At 40.5% G+C, this 15805-nt stretch overlaps 1 protein-coding gene and 1 pseudogene across 1 annotated transcript in view; both read right to left on the bottom strand.

Moving 5' to 3' along the window:
- The window catches only part of FAM98A (family with sequence similarity 98, member A), a 23826-nt gene extending 13226 nt beyond the window's left edge, over positions 1-10600 (bottom strand). Inside the window, exons 1-2 of the mRNA XM_006882358.1 lie at positions 10490-10600; positions 8171-8319 (exon numbers count right to left, since the gene is read on the bottom strand). Of these exons, the coding sequence (XP_006882420.1) occupies positions 8171-8319; positions 10490-10542 (202 nt within the window). The 5' untranslated portion in view covers positions 10543-10600. The remainder of the gene's footprint in view (positions 1-8170; positions 8320-10489) is intronic.
- A 120-nt stretch (positions 10601-10720) lies between these two features.
- Positions 10721-15805, bottom strand: part of LOC102844147 — a 42241-nt pseudogene continuing 37156 nt past the window's right edge.

Below are 15805 nucleotides of genomic sequence, written 5' to 3'. Positions count from 1 at the left end.
AAAGTCCCAGAAATAAATGGGATACCAACTGACATGTTCCAAGTAACAGATGCAGCCTTGATATGCTCACCAGCCTGTGCCAGGAAATTTAAAAGATAACTACTTAGCCAACTGACTGGAAGAGATCCATATTTTGTTCTCATTCTCAAGAAAGGTGATCTAACAGAATACAGAAATTATCAAACAGTATCATTAATTTCAGATGCAAGCAGAATGTTGTTGAAAATCATCCAAAAATGCTTAGAAGAGTATGCCGACAGAAAACTGCCAGAAGTTCAAGTTGGGTTTAGAAGAGGCCGTGGCACCCAGGGATATTATTGCTGATTTTGGATGAAAGTAGAGAAGATAAGAAGAATCTCTATTTGTGTTTTATTTAGTATGCAAAGACATTTGATGGTGTGGATCTTAAAGAACTCTGGCCAACCTTGAGAGGAATGGGAATTCCAAAACACTTAACTGTGTCTATATGAAATCTACACCTAGATAAAAAAAACTGCTGTTTGACCACAGCAAGAAACTCTGCATGGTTTAAATTGGGAAAGCTATATGACTGTGTTGTCCCCTTTCTCTGCACCTATTTAATCTGGATGCTGAGCAAATCAAATGACAAACTGGACTTTATGAAGAGTGTGGCATCAGGATTAGAGGAAGACTCATCAGCAATCTACAGATGATACAATCTCGCTAGCTGAAAGTGAGGAGAAATTGAAGCTCTTGCTATAGCCTTCAATATGGATTATGTCTCAGTATCAAGCAAACTTCACTAGACCAACAGGTAATATTATGATAGATGGAGAAAAGAGTGAAATTGTCAATGATTTTATCTTGCTTGGTCGGATCCATAGTCAACACCACCCTTGGTACCACCAGTCAGGAGATCAGTAGGTGTATTGTACTGGGAAAGTCTGTCAAGGATCTCTCTGAAGTCCCTAAGAACAACAGTGTCAGATTAAATACTAAGGTGTGCCTAATTCAGACCACAGTCTTTCCAATCACTTGCTATGCATCTTAGAGCTGGAGAATGAATAAGGATGACAGAAGAATCAATGCATTTGAGTTGTGGTGTTGAGAAGAGTGTTGAATGTCCCACATACTGACAAAAGAACAAAGAACTATGCATTGGAGAAAGTGCAATCAGAATGTTCCTTAGAGGCAAATCTGGTGTAACTTCATCTCACTTATTTTGGACATGTATTTTGGAAAGGATACTACTCCTTGGAGAAAGACATCATGCTTGGAAAGGAGAGGGGTCAGCGAAGGAGAAGCTCCTCAATGAGACGGATTGATGTAATGTCTGCAGCAATGGATTCAAATGTGTGGGGGATAAGGATGGTGCAGGCTAGGACAGAAGTCAGATCTCTTGTTCACAGTGTCACTTTGAGTCACACTCAACTCAATGGCCCTTAATAACAACATCCATCAAGGGGATTCTGGTTTGCAGTTTGTAGTGTTTCACTACTAATCCAAAAGTGATGCCTCTATGGTGGCCAAAATCCATCAGAGTCTCCAAGGGAAAAAGACAGTCATTCACTTCTCATTCAATTTAAAGGCCCCAAAACCTGCTTGGAGGGTAAGCTGTGAGTTGATTCCAACTCACTGGGCATGACAATGAATGAGTGAGTGAGTTTGTAGTTCGAAATTGTTCAAACATGCAATCAAGATACATTAATAAAAATGGATGACTGGGATGCAAAAGTTAAAAACAAAATAGAGAACTGGTAGTTGGAAAATATGGCCTTGGTGACAGAAATGAGCCCTGAGACCATATGATAGAATTTAAACTAAAACAAATTCACAAGAGTAAAAATATGACCTTGAGTATATCCACCAACCCAATAATATATTTGGTGCACTGAGCAGTAATGACTAGAGGAATTGTGAGATGGCATAAAGAGCAAGGACATCACAAAGAAAGGAAAATATAATTTATTAAGATAGCAAAGACCAAAATGAATATCAGAAGAGACTCTGAAACTTGCTATAAAGCAAGGTTTTGTAACAAAGACATGAAGTTAGAAAACCAGAAGAGAACATATTTCAAGCAAAAAAGAACTGAAAAAGAAAAAAAAAAATCCAAGTCTTGAATTGCAGTACTGAAGGATTCTATGGGCAAAATCTTGAATGTTGTGGAAGCATCAAAAAAAAAAAAGAATATAGAATACACAGAATCACTGTACCAAAAAGAAATTAACATCAAACCATGTCAGGAAGCAACATATGATCAAGAAGCCACAGCAAGCGAAGGAAGGTGTCCAAGCTGTATTAAAGGCACTGGCAAAAAGTAAGGTGCAGGGAACTGATGGAACACCAATTCGTGATGTTAGCAAACAAGATGTAGCTCTGGACAGGCTCACTAATCTGTAACAGGAAACCTGGAAGACAGCTACCTAGCTATCTGACTGAAGATCATTCCAAAAAAGTTGATCCAACAGAACATAGAAATTACTCAATAGTATTGCGATCAGAAAGTCTGCTGTTAGGGACCTCTCTAAAGTACTTAAGAGCAACGGTGTCTCTCTGGAGACTAAGGTCCGCCTGATACAGGCCATGGTCTTTGCAATCACTTGTTATGCATCAGAGAGTTGGACAATGACTAGGGAGGACGGAAGGAGAATTGAAGCCTTTGAGCTGTGGTGCTGGAGAAGAGTACTGAACGTTCCATGGACTGCCAAGAAAACAAACAGATTCATCCTAGAGAGGGTTAAACCAGGCTACTCCTTGGAGGCAAGGATTCTGGGGCTTCGTCTGACATACTTTGGACATGTTGTAAGGAGAGACAGGTCCTTGGAGAGGGATATCATGCTTGGCAGGGTAGAGGGACAGCGCAGGAGGGGAAGACCCTCTATGAGGTGGATTGATTCAGTGACTGGGGTAATCGGGATGCGTGCATCAGAGGCAGTGCGATTGGCACAGGATAGAGCAGGGTTTAGGGCTGTTGTACATAAGGTCGCTATGAGTCGCAAACGACTCGACGGCACATAACGACAACAACAACAACAATCACGAATGTCACACGAAAGTAAAATCTTACTATCAAAAGTGGTTGGAAATGCCAGAAATTCATGCTGGTTTCAGAAAAAGAGTATGGCACAAGGTTATCATCGCTATGTCAAATGGATCTTAGTTGAAAGCAAAGCATAACCAAATGATGTGTACTTGTATTTTACTGACTATAAGAAGGCATTTGACAGTGTGGATTATACAAATTAAGAAAACTAAGAAGAATGGGAATTTCAGAACATGTAATTGTGCTCATGCATACATAACCCATATATAGACTGAGAAACAGTTTATTTGAACAGAACAAGGTAGTGAATATTTCACGATTTAAAAATGAGGATAGGTGTATGTTATTGTTGTTGTTGTTAAGTGCTATCGAGTCATAGACGACTCACAGTGACCCTATGAAGGGAGGATCTGAACACCTGCATAACTTTTATCATTTCTCCAGTTCATAGAGTTTCCAAAGGCAAGTTATTTCCGAAGTGGATGCCACTCCTGTTTCAAAGCTTGTTTTAATCGGGGAGCTCCACCAAACACTGTCCACCATGGGTAACCGTTCTCGCACTTGACACGTCAGTGTAGCATCACAGCAACCATGAGTAACCTCTGTACAGCAAGTGGACCAGTACTATACCACTTAAAAGAATGTTTGACCAAAATCAATTAAAACTAGGCCTGAGTGCCACAGATGAAAATCACCCACCTTTGGTTTGGTAGCATCACTTTCTATCCACTAGGTCAACAGAACTCTCTCGGAAAAGGTGTGTATCAGAATGCCATCCTTTCTGCTAAGCAATAACTCCAGAAGAATGTGGACTCAGGATTGGAGGAAAACTCATTAACAACCTATGTTATGCAGATGATACAGACTGCTTGAAAGTAAAGACGTGAAGCTCTTACTGAAGATCAACGACTACAGCCTTGAATATTAATTCTATCTCAACATTAAAAAAAAAAAATTCTCACAACTGGACCAAAAGGAAACACTATGATTGAAGGAGAAAAGACTGAAGTTGTCAATTTCATTTCACTTGAATCCACAATCAATAATTATAGTAGCAGAAGTACAGAAATCAAAAGATATTCTGCACTGGGTACATCATCTGTCAAGGACTTCATTAAACAGCAAGGATGTCAATTTAAAGACTAAAGTATGTCTGACTCAAGCCAAGGTGTTTTCAATTATTTTGTATACATATGAAAGTTGGTCAATAAATAAGAAACAGGAATGAATGTCTTTAATTGTGTGCTAGCAAAGGGTACTGAATACACTATAGACTTTAAAAAACAAAAAACACACCAAAAAAAAAAAAAAAAACCCCCAAAAAAAAACACAACAAACAAATCTGTCTTGGAGAAAGGGGAACCAGAGCACTAGTTTAGCAAAGCTGCTAAAATTTTGTCTCACCAACTTTGGGCCTGTTGTCAGGAGAATAGTCCTTGAAAAGACTAAAAAGTCTGACACAGTCACTGCTAGAATGAACTTGAGCAGGGTGGAGATGGTACAAGGTCTGTTGTTCACCACTGTTGAGTTGTAGGTGAATGGATGGCACCTAACATCATGATACTTTAAGTACTGCGGCACTCACTGACTTTCTCCTCCTCTGAACTACAAAGGTATCATTTAATTATGGTATCCTGATCAATTTCTTAATTTTTGCCTACTAATTCTAGATATATTAAATCTGAGGACAGCAAACATGACATATAGTTGTGTATTCTCTATGTTTCAGGAAGCTTGACAATAACTAAGGATGACAAAAGAATTGATGCCTTTGATTTGTGGTGCTATAGAAGAGTACTGAATATACTAGAACAAACAGGTTTATCCTTAAGAGGGTGAAATCCAGCTGCTCCTTCGAGGCAAGGATTTTAAAGTTCTATCTGTCGTACTCTGGGCATATTGCAAGGAGGAACCAGTCATTGGAGAGAAGGGTGGAGGGACAGCACAAGAGAGGAAGATCCTGGGTGAGATGGATTGACTCAGTGACTGGAATAATGGGGGATGGTGTGTCGGAGACAGTGAGACTGGCTCAGGATAGGGCAGGGTTCAGAGCTGTTGTGCACAGGGTTGCTATGAATTGCAGGTGACCTGATGGCCCGTAACAACAACAATTCCTACATCAAAAAATCATATAGAATTCACTCTGTGAGCCAATGGAAAAAATAAAGCTTTCTTATTATTTCTATGGTTTCTAATTTAACACTAATAAACCAAAAATCCCAAATCAGTTACCACTGTGTTGATTTTGACTCATGACAATTCCACGTGTGCAGGATACAACTGTGCTTCACAGCGTTTTGTTTATTTAAAGGTTGTGATCTTTAGCAGTGGGTCACCAGGCCATTTTCCATAGTGCCACGGAGTAGGTTTGAACTGGCAACCTTTGAGTTAATGGTGAAGTACTTTAACCATTTCTACCCCCAAGAGAATCTGAGCAAAACTCACAACTGGAACAGTAAGCAACATAATGACAAATGGAGTAAAGACGGAAACTGTCAAGGATTTCATTTTACTTGGATCCACAATCGACAGGCATGGTAACAGCTGTCAAAAAAAATCAATGTACTGCCCTGAGAAAATCTGCTGTCAAAGATCTCTTTAAAAAGAGAAAAAGGATGTCACTTTTAGGCTTAAAATATGCCTCACCTAATCCATAATATTTTCAATTGCCTCATATGCATGTGAAATTACATAATGAATAAGAAGGTCAAAGAAGAACTGACATCTTTAAATTGTGAAGACTACTGAATTTATCACCACTGCCAAAAAAACCCAAACAACTATACCTGTCATGGAAGAAATACAGCTAGGGCGTTCCTTCTTAGAAGCGAGTCTGGTGAGATTCAGTCTCACATACTTTGGCCATGTTATCAGGACAAGTCAGTCCCTGGAGAACCTCATGCCCAGCAGAGTGGAGGGTCAGCCAAAAAGAAGACCCTCAAGAAGATCTGACAAAGTGGCTGCTACAAAGGCGTCACCTTTGGACTATACTTAATGTTTACAACAGCAAATTTGAGGAAGGCACAAACCAACACAAAACAATATCCAACAAGAACAGAGATAAAAATTAACACACAAAAACTGCTTGAGGCACTTAACCTTGGTCCACCTTCTCATCTGTAAAATGAGAAAACTTAATTACCAATGTTTTGCAAATTGTGTTCTGGGAACCCCAAAGTACCAGAAAGCTCCTTTTTATTGTGCAGGTGGGAGGATGAAGGGGATAGTGTGCTAACTATAGCTCTTCTCAGCCTCAAGTAAAACAGTTACTGTTTTATACACTGGCTTCTAGATAGCAGGTCCTTTAAACAAATGGGCTCTGGGTTAAAAATAGTTATCTTGCTGTTGCTGATTGCCTTCGAGTTGAGCACGACTCATAGTGATGCCATGAACATAATGCCTGAAGCTCTTCTACAACCACTGACATTTCTCAAAGTTCATAGAGTTTCCAGAGGTATGCTATTTAGGAAGTGGATGCCACTCCTGCTTCCAAAGTCATCTAGCAGAAGTGTTTTAAGAGGTTTCTACCATCTCTGAAATGTTAAGTTTAGATATAAGAGAAAAAAGCAGTTAAGAAACAAGAGCACTGGCTCCCCAATAAGAATGCTGGATTTGAATTCTGGCCCTACCATTGCCTGTCTCAGATGATGCATTTAACCTCTTTGTGATTCCCTGTTTAATGTAGAAAAGTACTTCAGAGGTAGTGCACAGAACATACTCAGTGCTCAATAACTATAAATTTCTGTTTCTACTATGTTATACTAGACTCTTGCATCAGACAAAAATCTAAACATTAAATATATTTCAAATAATGAAGCTAATTTTTACACTTGTTCAGCGCCACCGAGTAGGAGCCACAGCGATCCTATGAACGACAAAACTGAACTTTGTTTTATCTTATGCCATCCTCATCATCTCTGATATACTGAGCCCAATGCTATAGTCACTGTATCTATCCACCTGGTTTAAGAGTCCTTCCTCTCCTTTGCTGACTCCTCTGCCTTTCCAAGCATGTTGTCCCTCTACAAGGAACAGCCTTTCCTAGCAACATGCCTGAAGTATGTAAGATGAAGTTTTCACTGTACCAGAAAGAACCGGTTAACATTGAAAATTAAGGAAGTCCCATATGAGCTCTTCACACTTTTATGTCTTTAATTCTCATAAAGAAAGATTAATAGTGGGCATTTTCCTTTTTCTCCTATTACATATGCTCAATTGCGAACATGGTTTAGATCCAGAGATTACAAGGTTACATGAGAGTTGGCACTATGAAAATAAGGAGGATGACTACATCACCTAGAGACTTCCAAATTATACCATGGCATAACTGCTAAACCACCAAGAATCATGGCCCTGCCAAAGTAAGCCATGATCTTAACTTCTGCAGCCAGAGTTACTCTTGACTTGCACATTGGCATTCACATCCTTGGGGTTCTTTACCATCATATGCATGTGATTAATGAGCAAAACAGCCAAACAACTAATTTTTTATTATCTTCATAAATGCAAAATGTCAGTGAGTCAGTGATAAAGTAGTAGGAGAGTAGGTTTATCTAGAATAAGAGGGAACTAGATGAAGTGTCAGATTCATAGCTTTTGTCCCTTTTGTGGAGTTAAAAAATACCAAAATGACAACAAAAATGGCAGATACAATACAACTTTCACCCTCATAAATCTGGTTGTGTTGAAGTTTCAACTACATTCCCTAAGTATCTACTGCTTCTTTCCTATAATACAGGAAGCTTCTTAACAAGGCATTCTTTCTTTCTATGTGTAACAGAATTATAATCCAATTACTTTACATACTACATGGTTTTCTGGAGAAAAGCACTCCAATTTCTAGTTCTAGCCACAAAACTATCACAATCATGTTTTATAGAATATGGGAAGCTCAATCTGTCCGTATTTGTGATCTTCGTTTCTCTGTATATTAATGTCTTTTTAAACTTTACAACTTTTTAATAGTTACATAACTATATTCTGGTTTTTCAACTTCTGAACCATCTTATCTCCAAATACAATGCAGGAAAGAATCCTAGCTTCTTTACAAATTTCTTTTAATCTTCATGAAAAAACCTGAAATTTCATTTCAAACAATAATGTTTAAACAGAAATACCATATTTTAATTAATATTTTGTACAAAAAAGTGAATGTTTACTTACTATTAGTTGCTTGCACATTTTCCTCTAGTTTACAAAGCACTCTTAATTCAGACACCAGCCAAGCACAGAGTTTGGTAAATTCCGGGGAACTGGCTCCACCAGAGACTGCCTGAGACAGTGCGCCATCGTCCAACAAAGGACCCTTGTAACTGGCAAATTAGAAACCACAATTTAGAAAAACACAACTTATTTATTTTAAATTAGTATTTCCATCTAAGTATAATTAAGTAATAACAGTAAAGAAATTATGAATCATTTCTAGACTTGTAAATACATTTACAAGTATATAAAAATTAGAAAAATAAATGGTAAATGTCTCAAATCATGCAAATACTTAAAGATTACTAAATTATGTCATCCACATTTTACTGAAAGTTCTTATCAAAGGCTTATTTTCTTAATTAACTAAAGTATTAAAGTCAGACTAACAAGTGATAGCACTGATCTATGCCCTCTAGTATCTCACTGGATCTTTTCTAATTCCTTCACATTCAAATTTCACCAATTTTAAAGTACATGTTCTTCAGAAGATTATCTTAAGTTCTTTTAAATACTGACAAAAACACCAAAATTAAAGATGATATATTAAATATACCTTAGATAACTTGATGTTCAGACGTATAGTTATGTTAGAGACATGGCAATACTTGAACCTTGTAAACATTAAGTACACGTTCATTTATTAAATGGAAAAAAATGATACACACAAAAAATGAGACTGTGTGTGGTCTGGCATCTAGATTTTAAAACCGCATGTTATTATTAAGCGGTACGATAAAGACATCAGGTCTAGACATTACTTCTTGTATTTTACATTTGGACTTCATTGGTTTATTTAACCATGTTACCAAACTCCTCCTATGCGTTGTGCCTAGGTAGAGGTAAGAGGTACTATCATTCAGTTACAGTATTTCTCATTGAATTCCTCAAAACAAGAAAAGATGATGTAGTGGGGAAAGGGCAAAAGAACAATACTGAGGAGGACAGCATCTATTCTCAGGCAGCCTAGACCTATGCAGAGTGGGATCTCAGCCACACAAGTGTTCTTCGAAACTGTTTGCTGAATGAATGGTATTATATGTGGGCAGGTAATCCAGCCAGAGAACGCGCGCACACACACACACACACACGCGCGCGCACACACACACACACACACATACACACAAGTATTTTGCCAAATATGACTTATACTTGTGCCTAATCAAAGTCATAAGTCTCCATGTTGAGAATATTAACTATTCAAGTTTCATAGAAAAGAAGAACCATAATTCACTTTGACCAGGAAAAAAAAAAAAGATAAAGCACTACTATCTTGTGTAAATATTTCTACCAACACAGCAAGTTACTTAAATAGGCTATCTCTGAGAGCTCGATCCTTTTCTAAAGAGGAAAGGGTTGCTCCAAAGGTTTCTATGCCATTTAAAATAAAAGGAGAGGATAAGAGAAGCATTAAAGGATAAAGGTTTTGCTATTTTATAAACACAGCTAAATGTGCAGTTTTTGTATCACCTGTAACATTTAATCATACAATTTCTTTCTGGAATCCCATTTATCCAATGGGGTTCAGAAGTCTTCAAGTTTTAGGAGTGTACTGATCTAGGTGGGATAAGCTTGTAGACAGATACTAGAAAACTGTGGCTAGGTAATTTCAGGTGGAGAAACTGAAATATATGCAAGGGCTGGATGCGCGAAGACGATCCTAAGGGCCACGGGTGCTCAATGAAGCTGACTGGTAAGTGAGGCAAGGGTTCACTCGGTGGTCCCCTTGGAGATGGGGATAGCTGAGGTGTTCCAGCGAGCCGGCTGGGGGACGGATGCAGAGCACAGACAGGAGGATCGGGGAAACCAGGATACATGCGGAGATGACTGAGCAAAGGCAAGAAGCGAGGTGGGGCAGGAGCAGAGGCTTAAGAGTAGACAGACATGAAGTTCGGGGGGCAAGTAGGGAAAACACATAAGCAACTTTAGCAACCTCCGGAGTGGGAGCGAGGGCAGGTGGATTGAGAGGGGGAAAAAAAGCAGCTGAGGGCGGGGGGTTGAGAACCAGCGCCCAGACAATGACACGCATGACTGACAAACCCTGCTGGTTAACTCGGCTGCAGAGATCACAGGAAGGACCCAGGGGAGTCAGAGAGAAGGGCCTCAAGCCAGTGAAGCAAGCAGTGGACGTGGCATTGGGGTTCCCGGGGCGACAGAGGGGCGAGAGCCCAGGAGCCACGGGGTGCGGCAAGGAGGCAGGAGTGTCTCAAACTGGGGCGGAAGAGTTGCCGAGGGGCAGGCAGTGTAGAGTTCGGAAGACTCATGCCATGGCACTCTTACCCTAGATCTTCCAACGACTCCAAGATATCAGTCTCCATGAGGTCACACTCCATGCTACTGTGGTATTCAAATTTCCGAGTCGTCAGGCTCCCCTCTTCGCCGGCACCGCGTACACTCGCGCATGCGCTACCTCCCCAGAACGTCCAAATCGACAGCTGGCGCCTCAGCCGCCGTGCTGCGCATGCTCCGAGCTTGCGCAGGACCCTGGGTCCCGCCTGCCGCCCCACCCCTTCAAGGCAGAGGGCTCTCTGGAGGCTTGACTTTGCACATGCGCATTGCCTGACTAGTGAAGCCAACCGCCAGTAAAAGGGCAAGAGGACCGGCTGCGTGGCAGCTGGGCGTGGAGATCCGGCGAAGGGGGAGCGCTTTAACCTGGTTGTATTGGATATACGCATGTGCGGATCTCGGGGCCAGGCGGGCCAAAGAGAAGGCTGAATAGTTTAGGACTTGAGTGGATGTTGCCTAGAAGCGAGGTCCCTGGACCCTGGGAGCTCGCGGCTTACTCGCAGCTTTAGCTTGTGAGTCATGGAGAGGGGAAAAGTCACAAGAGTATGTCTGATTGCCCACTGCTTGGACGGACGAGTCAAGTCCCAACGACAGCAAATAATGTGCCTTTGGATTTCCTTGAGGCTGCAAAAACTGTATTTCATAGTTTTGGGACGTAACAGTTCTTTGACACGGATGTATTCATAAAGTTGTGCCTTTTTCCTCTTAAGAACTTCTTAAACCTTCCGAGCCCCTAAATAATTTTACTTTAAAGGCGCACGGGACGTCACTTCATTATCATACATTTAAATGCATCCATTTCAGGCAGTGAATAAGCACTTTTGTTGTAATGATAATGCGTTTGGCATTATTTGGCTAGGTATAATATTCAATTCCTGGCAGTTTTGGGAGAGAGGAGTACTGAATAGCCCTTGAACTGTCAAAGAATAAACAAAAGTATGTTGGAAGAAGTGCAACCAGTGTTCCTTAGAGAAAAGGATGGTGAAACTTGGCCTCGCATATTTTGGGCATGTTGCCAGGAGAGGCCAGTCCTTGGAAAAAGACCTCAAGCTAGGGAAAGTGAAGATCAGAGGAGAAACCTCCAACAAGATAGGTTGACATAAAAACTGTAACAATAGGCTCCAATATATGGGCAGAGATGGGGAGAATGGCCCAGAATAGAACAAGGGTCAGCTCTGTTGTTCTTAGGATTGCTATGAATTGTAGTGGGCTCAACAAGAACATGAACGTGCTTTGAAATTGTTGGAAAATGAGAAATAAATTGTTTTCAAAACAATGGTGTATTTAGAAAATTATATTTGACAATAAATTGACATAGTATTACTTTGCCTAAGCATTTAATTAAAGAGTTTTTAAAATTGATGCCAGTAGATTTTATTCTGTGTTGTTGTTGATTGCCAACTCATAGCGACCCTATGAACAAAAGACCTGATTCCTTTCTATAACTATTGTCGTTTTTCAACATTCATAGAGTTTCCAGAGTTACGTTGTTTAGAAATTGGATGCCACTTCTGCTTCCAAGGATTTTACTCTTCTTTTCAACCTATATGCAGAACAGATTATCTGGGAGGCTAGGCTGTATGAGGAGAAGTGTGGCTTCAGGATTGATAGAAGATTCATCAACAATCTGTGTTATGCAGAAAGCACAACCTGCTTGCTGAAATGGAGGTGGACCTGAAGAGCTTGCTGCAGAGGGTCAAGAACTGCAGCCTTCAATATGGATTGAAGCTCAATGTCAAGAAGACAAAGATTCTCACCACTGAGCCAACTGGAAGCATCATTATGGATGGTGAAGAGTTCAGGATTATTAATAGCTTTCGTTTGCTTGGCTCCACGATCAACATTCAGAGTTATTGTATATATATATATATATGTTGTTGTTATGTGCCGTCGAGTCACCTGTGACTCATAATGACCCCATGTACAATAGCCCTAAAACCTGCTCTATCCTGTGCTAATCCTCTGACACACCTACTCCTTACCCGTCACTGAATCAATCCATCTCATCAAGCGTTTTCCTCACCTGTACTGTCCCTTCAGCCTGCCAAGCATGACGTCCCTCTCCAAGGACTGGTTCCTCCTTGCAACATGTCCAAAGTATGTCAAACGAAGTTTCAGAGTCCTTGCCTCCAAGGAGAAGCCTTGTTTAACCCCCTCCAGGATGAACCTGTTCTCTTGGCAGTCTGTGTTATATTCAATATTCTTCTCCAACACCACAGCTCAAAGGCATCAATTTTCCTTCTATCCTCCCTAGTCATTTTCCAGCTCTCTGATGCATAGTATGTGCTTACAAAGACCATGGTCTGGATCAAGCATACTTTAGTCTCCAGACTGACATCATTGCTCTTCAATACTTTGAAGAGGTCTCTGACATCAGACTTTCCCAATGCAATATGTCTTTTAATTTCCTGGCTGCTGGTGCCAAGAATGTTGATTGTTGAACCAAGCAAACTAAAGCTGTTTGTTGTTGTTAGGTGCTGTTGAGTCATAGAAGACTTATAGGGACCCTATGAACGAAAGGCCTGAGAACTGTTCATAGACTTTCCAGAGGCAAACCATTTCGGAAGTAGATGCCACTCCTGCTTCCAAGCTTGTTTTAATTGGGAAGCTCTACCAAACACTGTCCACCATGGGTTACCATTATCACATCTGGCACATCAGTGTCACAGTGTTTAGCATCACAGCAACCTCTGTACAGTAATGCACAGACAGTGCTATACCACCAAGAAGAACAGGCCCGAAGGCCGCAGATTAAAATCACCCACTGTGGGCTTTCTCAATTTTTTTCCCCGTCCATTTTGATGCTGCCAATTGGCCCAGTGATGAGACTCTTTGTTTTCTTGATATTGAGCTTCAATCCATATTGAAGGCTGTACACACACACACACACACACACACACACACACACACACACACTTGATTGCATATAACAACAACAACAATAGTACCTTATTTAAAAATATATTTGTTTTTATGTTTTATGGTTGGGAGCTGGAAATTAACATTTATGATGTACCTAAAGGAACCCACCAAGACTTCTCAGAAGAAAGATGGGCAATTTGCTCACCTTTGAGATTGACAGCCTAGATGAGAAACATGATGTGAGGCAGTTCTGTAGGATATAAACCCTATAGAACTAGGGTCTTATGAATAGAATTGACACCATGACAGTGAATTAAAGAACCTATGGTTGCTAACAAAATCTTGGCAAGTTAAAATCACCTATTTTTAAGAAAGAAAAAGTATTTGCCATCTATTCAGATAAAAGATTATAGCTTAATAAACCTTCCATGGCACTTCTACCCTGTCATGGCTCATGGGGTCATGATGTGCTAGAATTGGCTGGATGGCATGCAGCAACATAGATGCATGTACCAACTGGGTACTCGCTGTGTTATCACTCATAAGGTTGTGTAGTACTGGCATAGTGATAGACATATATCAAAAGAATGTTGTTTTTGTTGTTAAATGCCATCAAGTCATAGGCAACTCATAGCAACCCTATGAACGAAAGTCCTCGACACTTGTGTGACTTTCATCCTTTCTCCAGGTTCGTAGGGTTTCCAGAGGCAAGCTATTTACGGAGGTGGATGCCACTCCTGCTTTCAAGCTTGTTTTAATCGGGGAGCTCCACCCAACACCGTCCACCATGGGTAACCATTATCACATTCAACACTTCAGTGTCACAGTGTTCAGCTTCGCAGCAACCACAAGCTACCTCTGTACAGCAAGTGGACATACCAGGCCTAAACGACCTAGAAGAATGTTTGAACAAAAACAATGAAAGACAGGCCTGAGGGCCATAGATTAGAAGTCACCCACCTTTGGCTTGGTAGCATCACATTCTGTCTACTAGACCAACAGATCTCTCTCTATGTTGGTGTTATTGCTGTGTTAAGTGCCGTCAAGTCGTAGGCAACTCATAGCGACCCTATGAATGAAAGTCCTCAACATTTGTGTGACTTTCATGCTTTTTCCTGGTTCATAGGGTTTCCGGAGGCAAAGTATTACGGAAGTGGATGCCACTCCTGCTTCCAAGCTTATTTTAATTGGGAGCACCACCAAACACTGTCCACCATGGGTAACCAACCATTAACACATTTGACACATCAGTGTCACAGTGTTCAGCTTCACAGCAACCACAAGTTACTACTGTATGGTCAGGGGACACACTAGGACTATATGACCTAGAAGAATGTTTGAACAAAAACAATGAAAACAGGCCTGAGGGCCCTTCAGAATTTTACCATTCAGGCACGTCCAAATGCTGGCAACCTCTGGGGCCAGAGACTCCCAGTTCATCGGCAAGTCCGCTCTGCCGACATCCACTTGTGGCAAAAAGAAAGCCACAAGCAACCGAGCGTTCCATCGTGGCATTTCTTCCAGAAAAGAGAATAAAACAGTTTAACAACATATGTGCAGTAAGGGTGATTTTTAATAATGCCAAGGCAACTCGGGGTGCTGGGGGGTGGGGGGAGATGGGTTTGACTACTTATCACTGAGGTGAATTCTGACTTATGGTGTGACCTTATACACGTGTTAGAGTAGAGCATCTCCGTGGAGTTCTCAATGTCTGATTTTTGTTAAGTAAATTTCCATGCCTTTCTCCTGAAGAGTCTCTGGGTAGACTTTCAACATTTCAGTTAGCTGCAGCATGAGTTCATTCTTTCCAAAATGTCAGGACTCTTTATCAGGGAAAGTAGAGTTTATTCAACAAGTGGTGCTGGGACAATGACTCTATTTATGACTCTATTTTCATGCAAATAACAGGTGTTCTATATGCTTTTGCAAATTGTGCAGCCCATGAGCAATTTTCATAAATACACTACAATAATTTTACATGTTGCTGACTCTGGTTGCTTGCTTCTCTTCCTGTGGAAGATTAACAGTCTATTAGAAGTTCCCCACCACTTCTAACAGATTGAGTGTTATTGGCATAAAATTTGGGATAACATTTATTGGGATATAAATCTATTCACTGAGAGAATAGAATCTAGTGGGATAAAATTTCTTTTATGGAAACTTGCTTTAAGGCAAGTATTTTCCTTAACCAAGTGCAATCAATGGTGAGCTGAATAGTCTCATCATGGAAATGGAATGCTATATTAAAACCAAAGAGTATCAAATCAAGACAACCATGAGATATCATCTCACTCCAGTAAGACTAGCAAAATTTAACAGAACAGCAAGCAACAAATGCTGGCGAGGTTATGGAGAGACTGGAACGCTTATTCACTGTTGGTGGGAGTGTAAAATGGTGCAACCACTGTGGAAAGCATTGTGGCGCTTTCTCAAAAAGTTGCAAATAAA

This window comes from Elephantulus edwardii, unplaced genomic scaffold, assembly GCF_000299155.1.
Source record: "Elephantulus edwardii isolate Elephantulus edwardi_28Jun2011 unplaced genomic scaffold, EleEdw1.0 scaffold00019, whole genome shotgun sequence".
NCBI classification, from domain to species: Eukaryota; Metazoa; Chordata; class Mammalia; order Macroscelidea; family Macroscelididae; genus Elephantulus; species Elephantulus edwardii.
The sequence above is the reverse complement of the archived record's forward strand: the minus strand, read 5'-3'. Positions and strand labels throughout refer to the sequence as shown.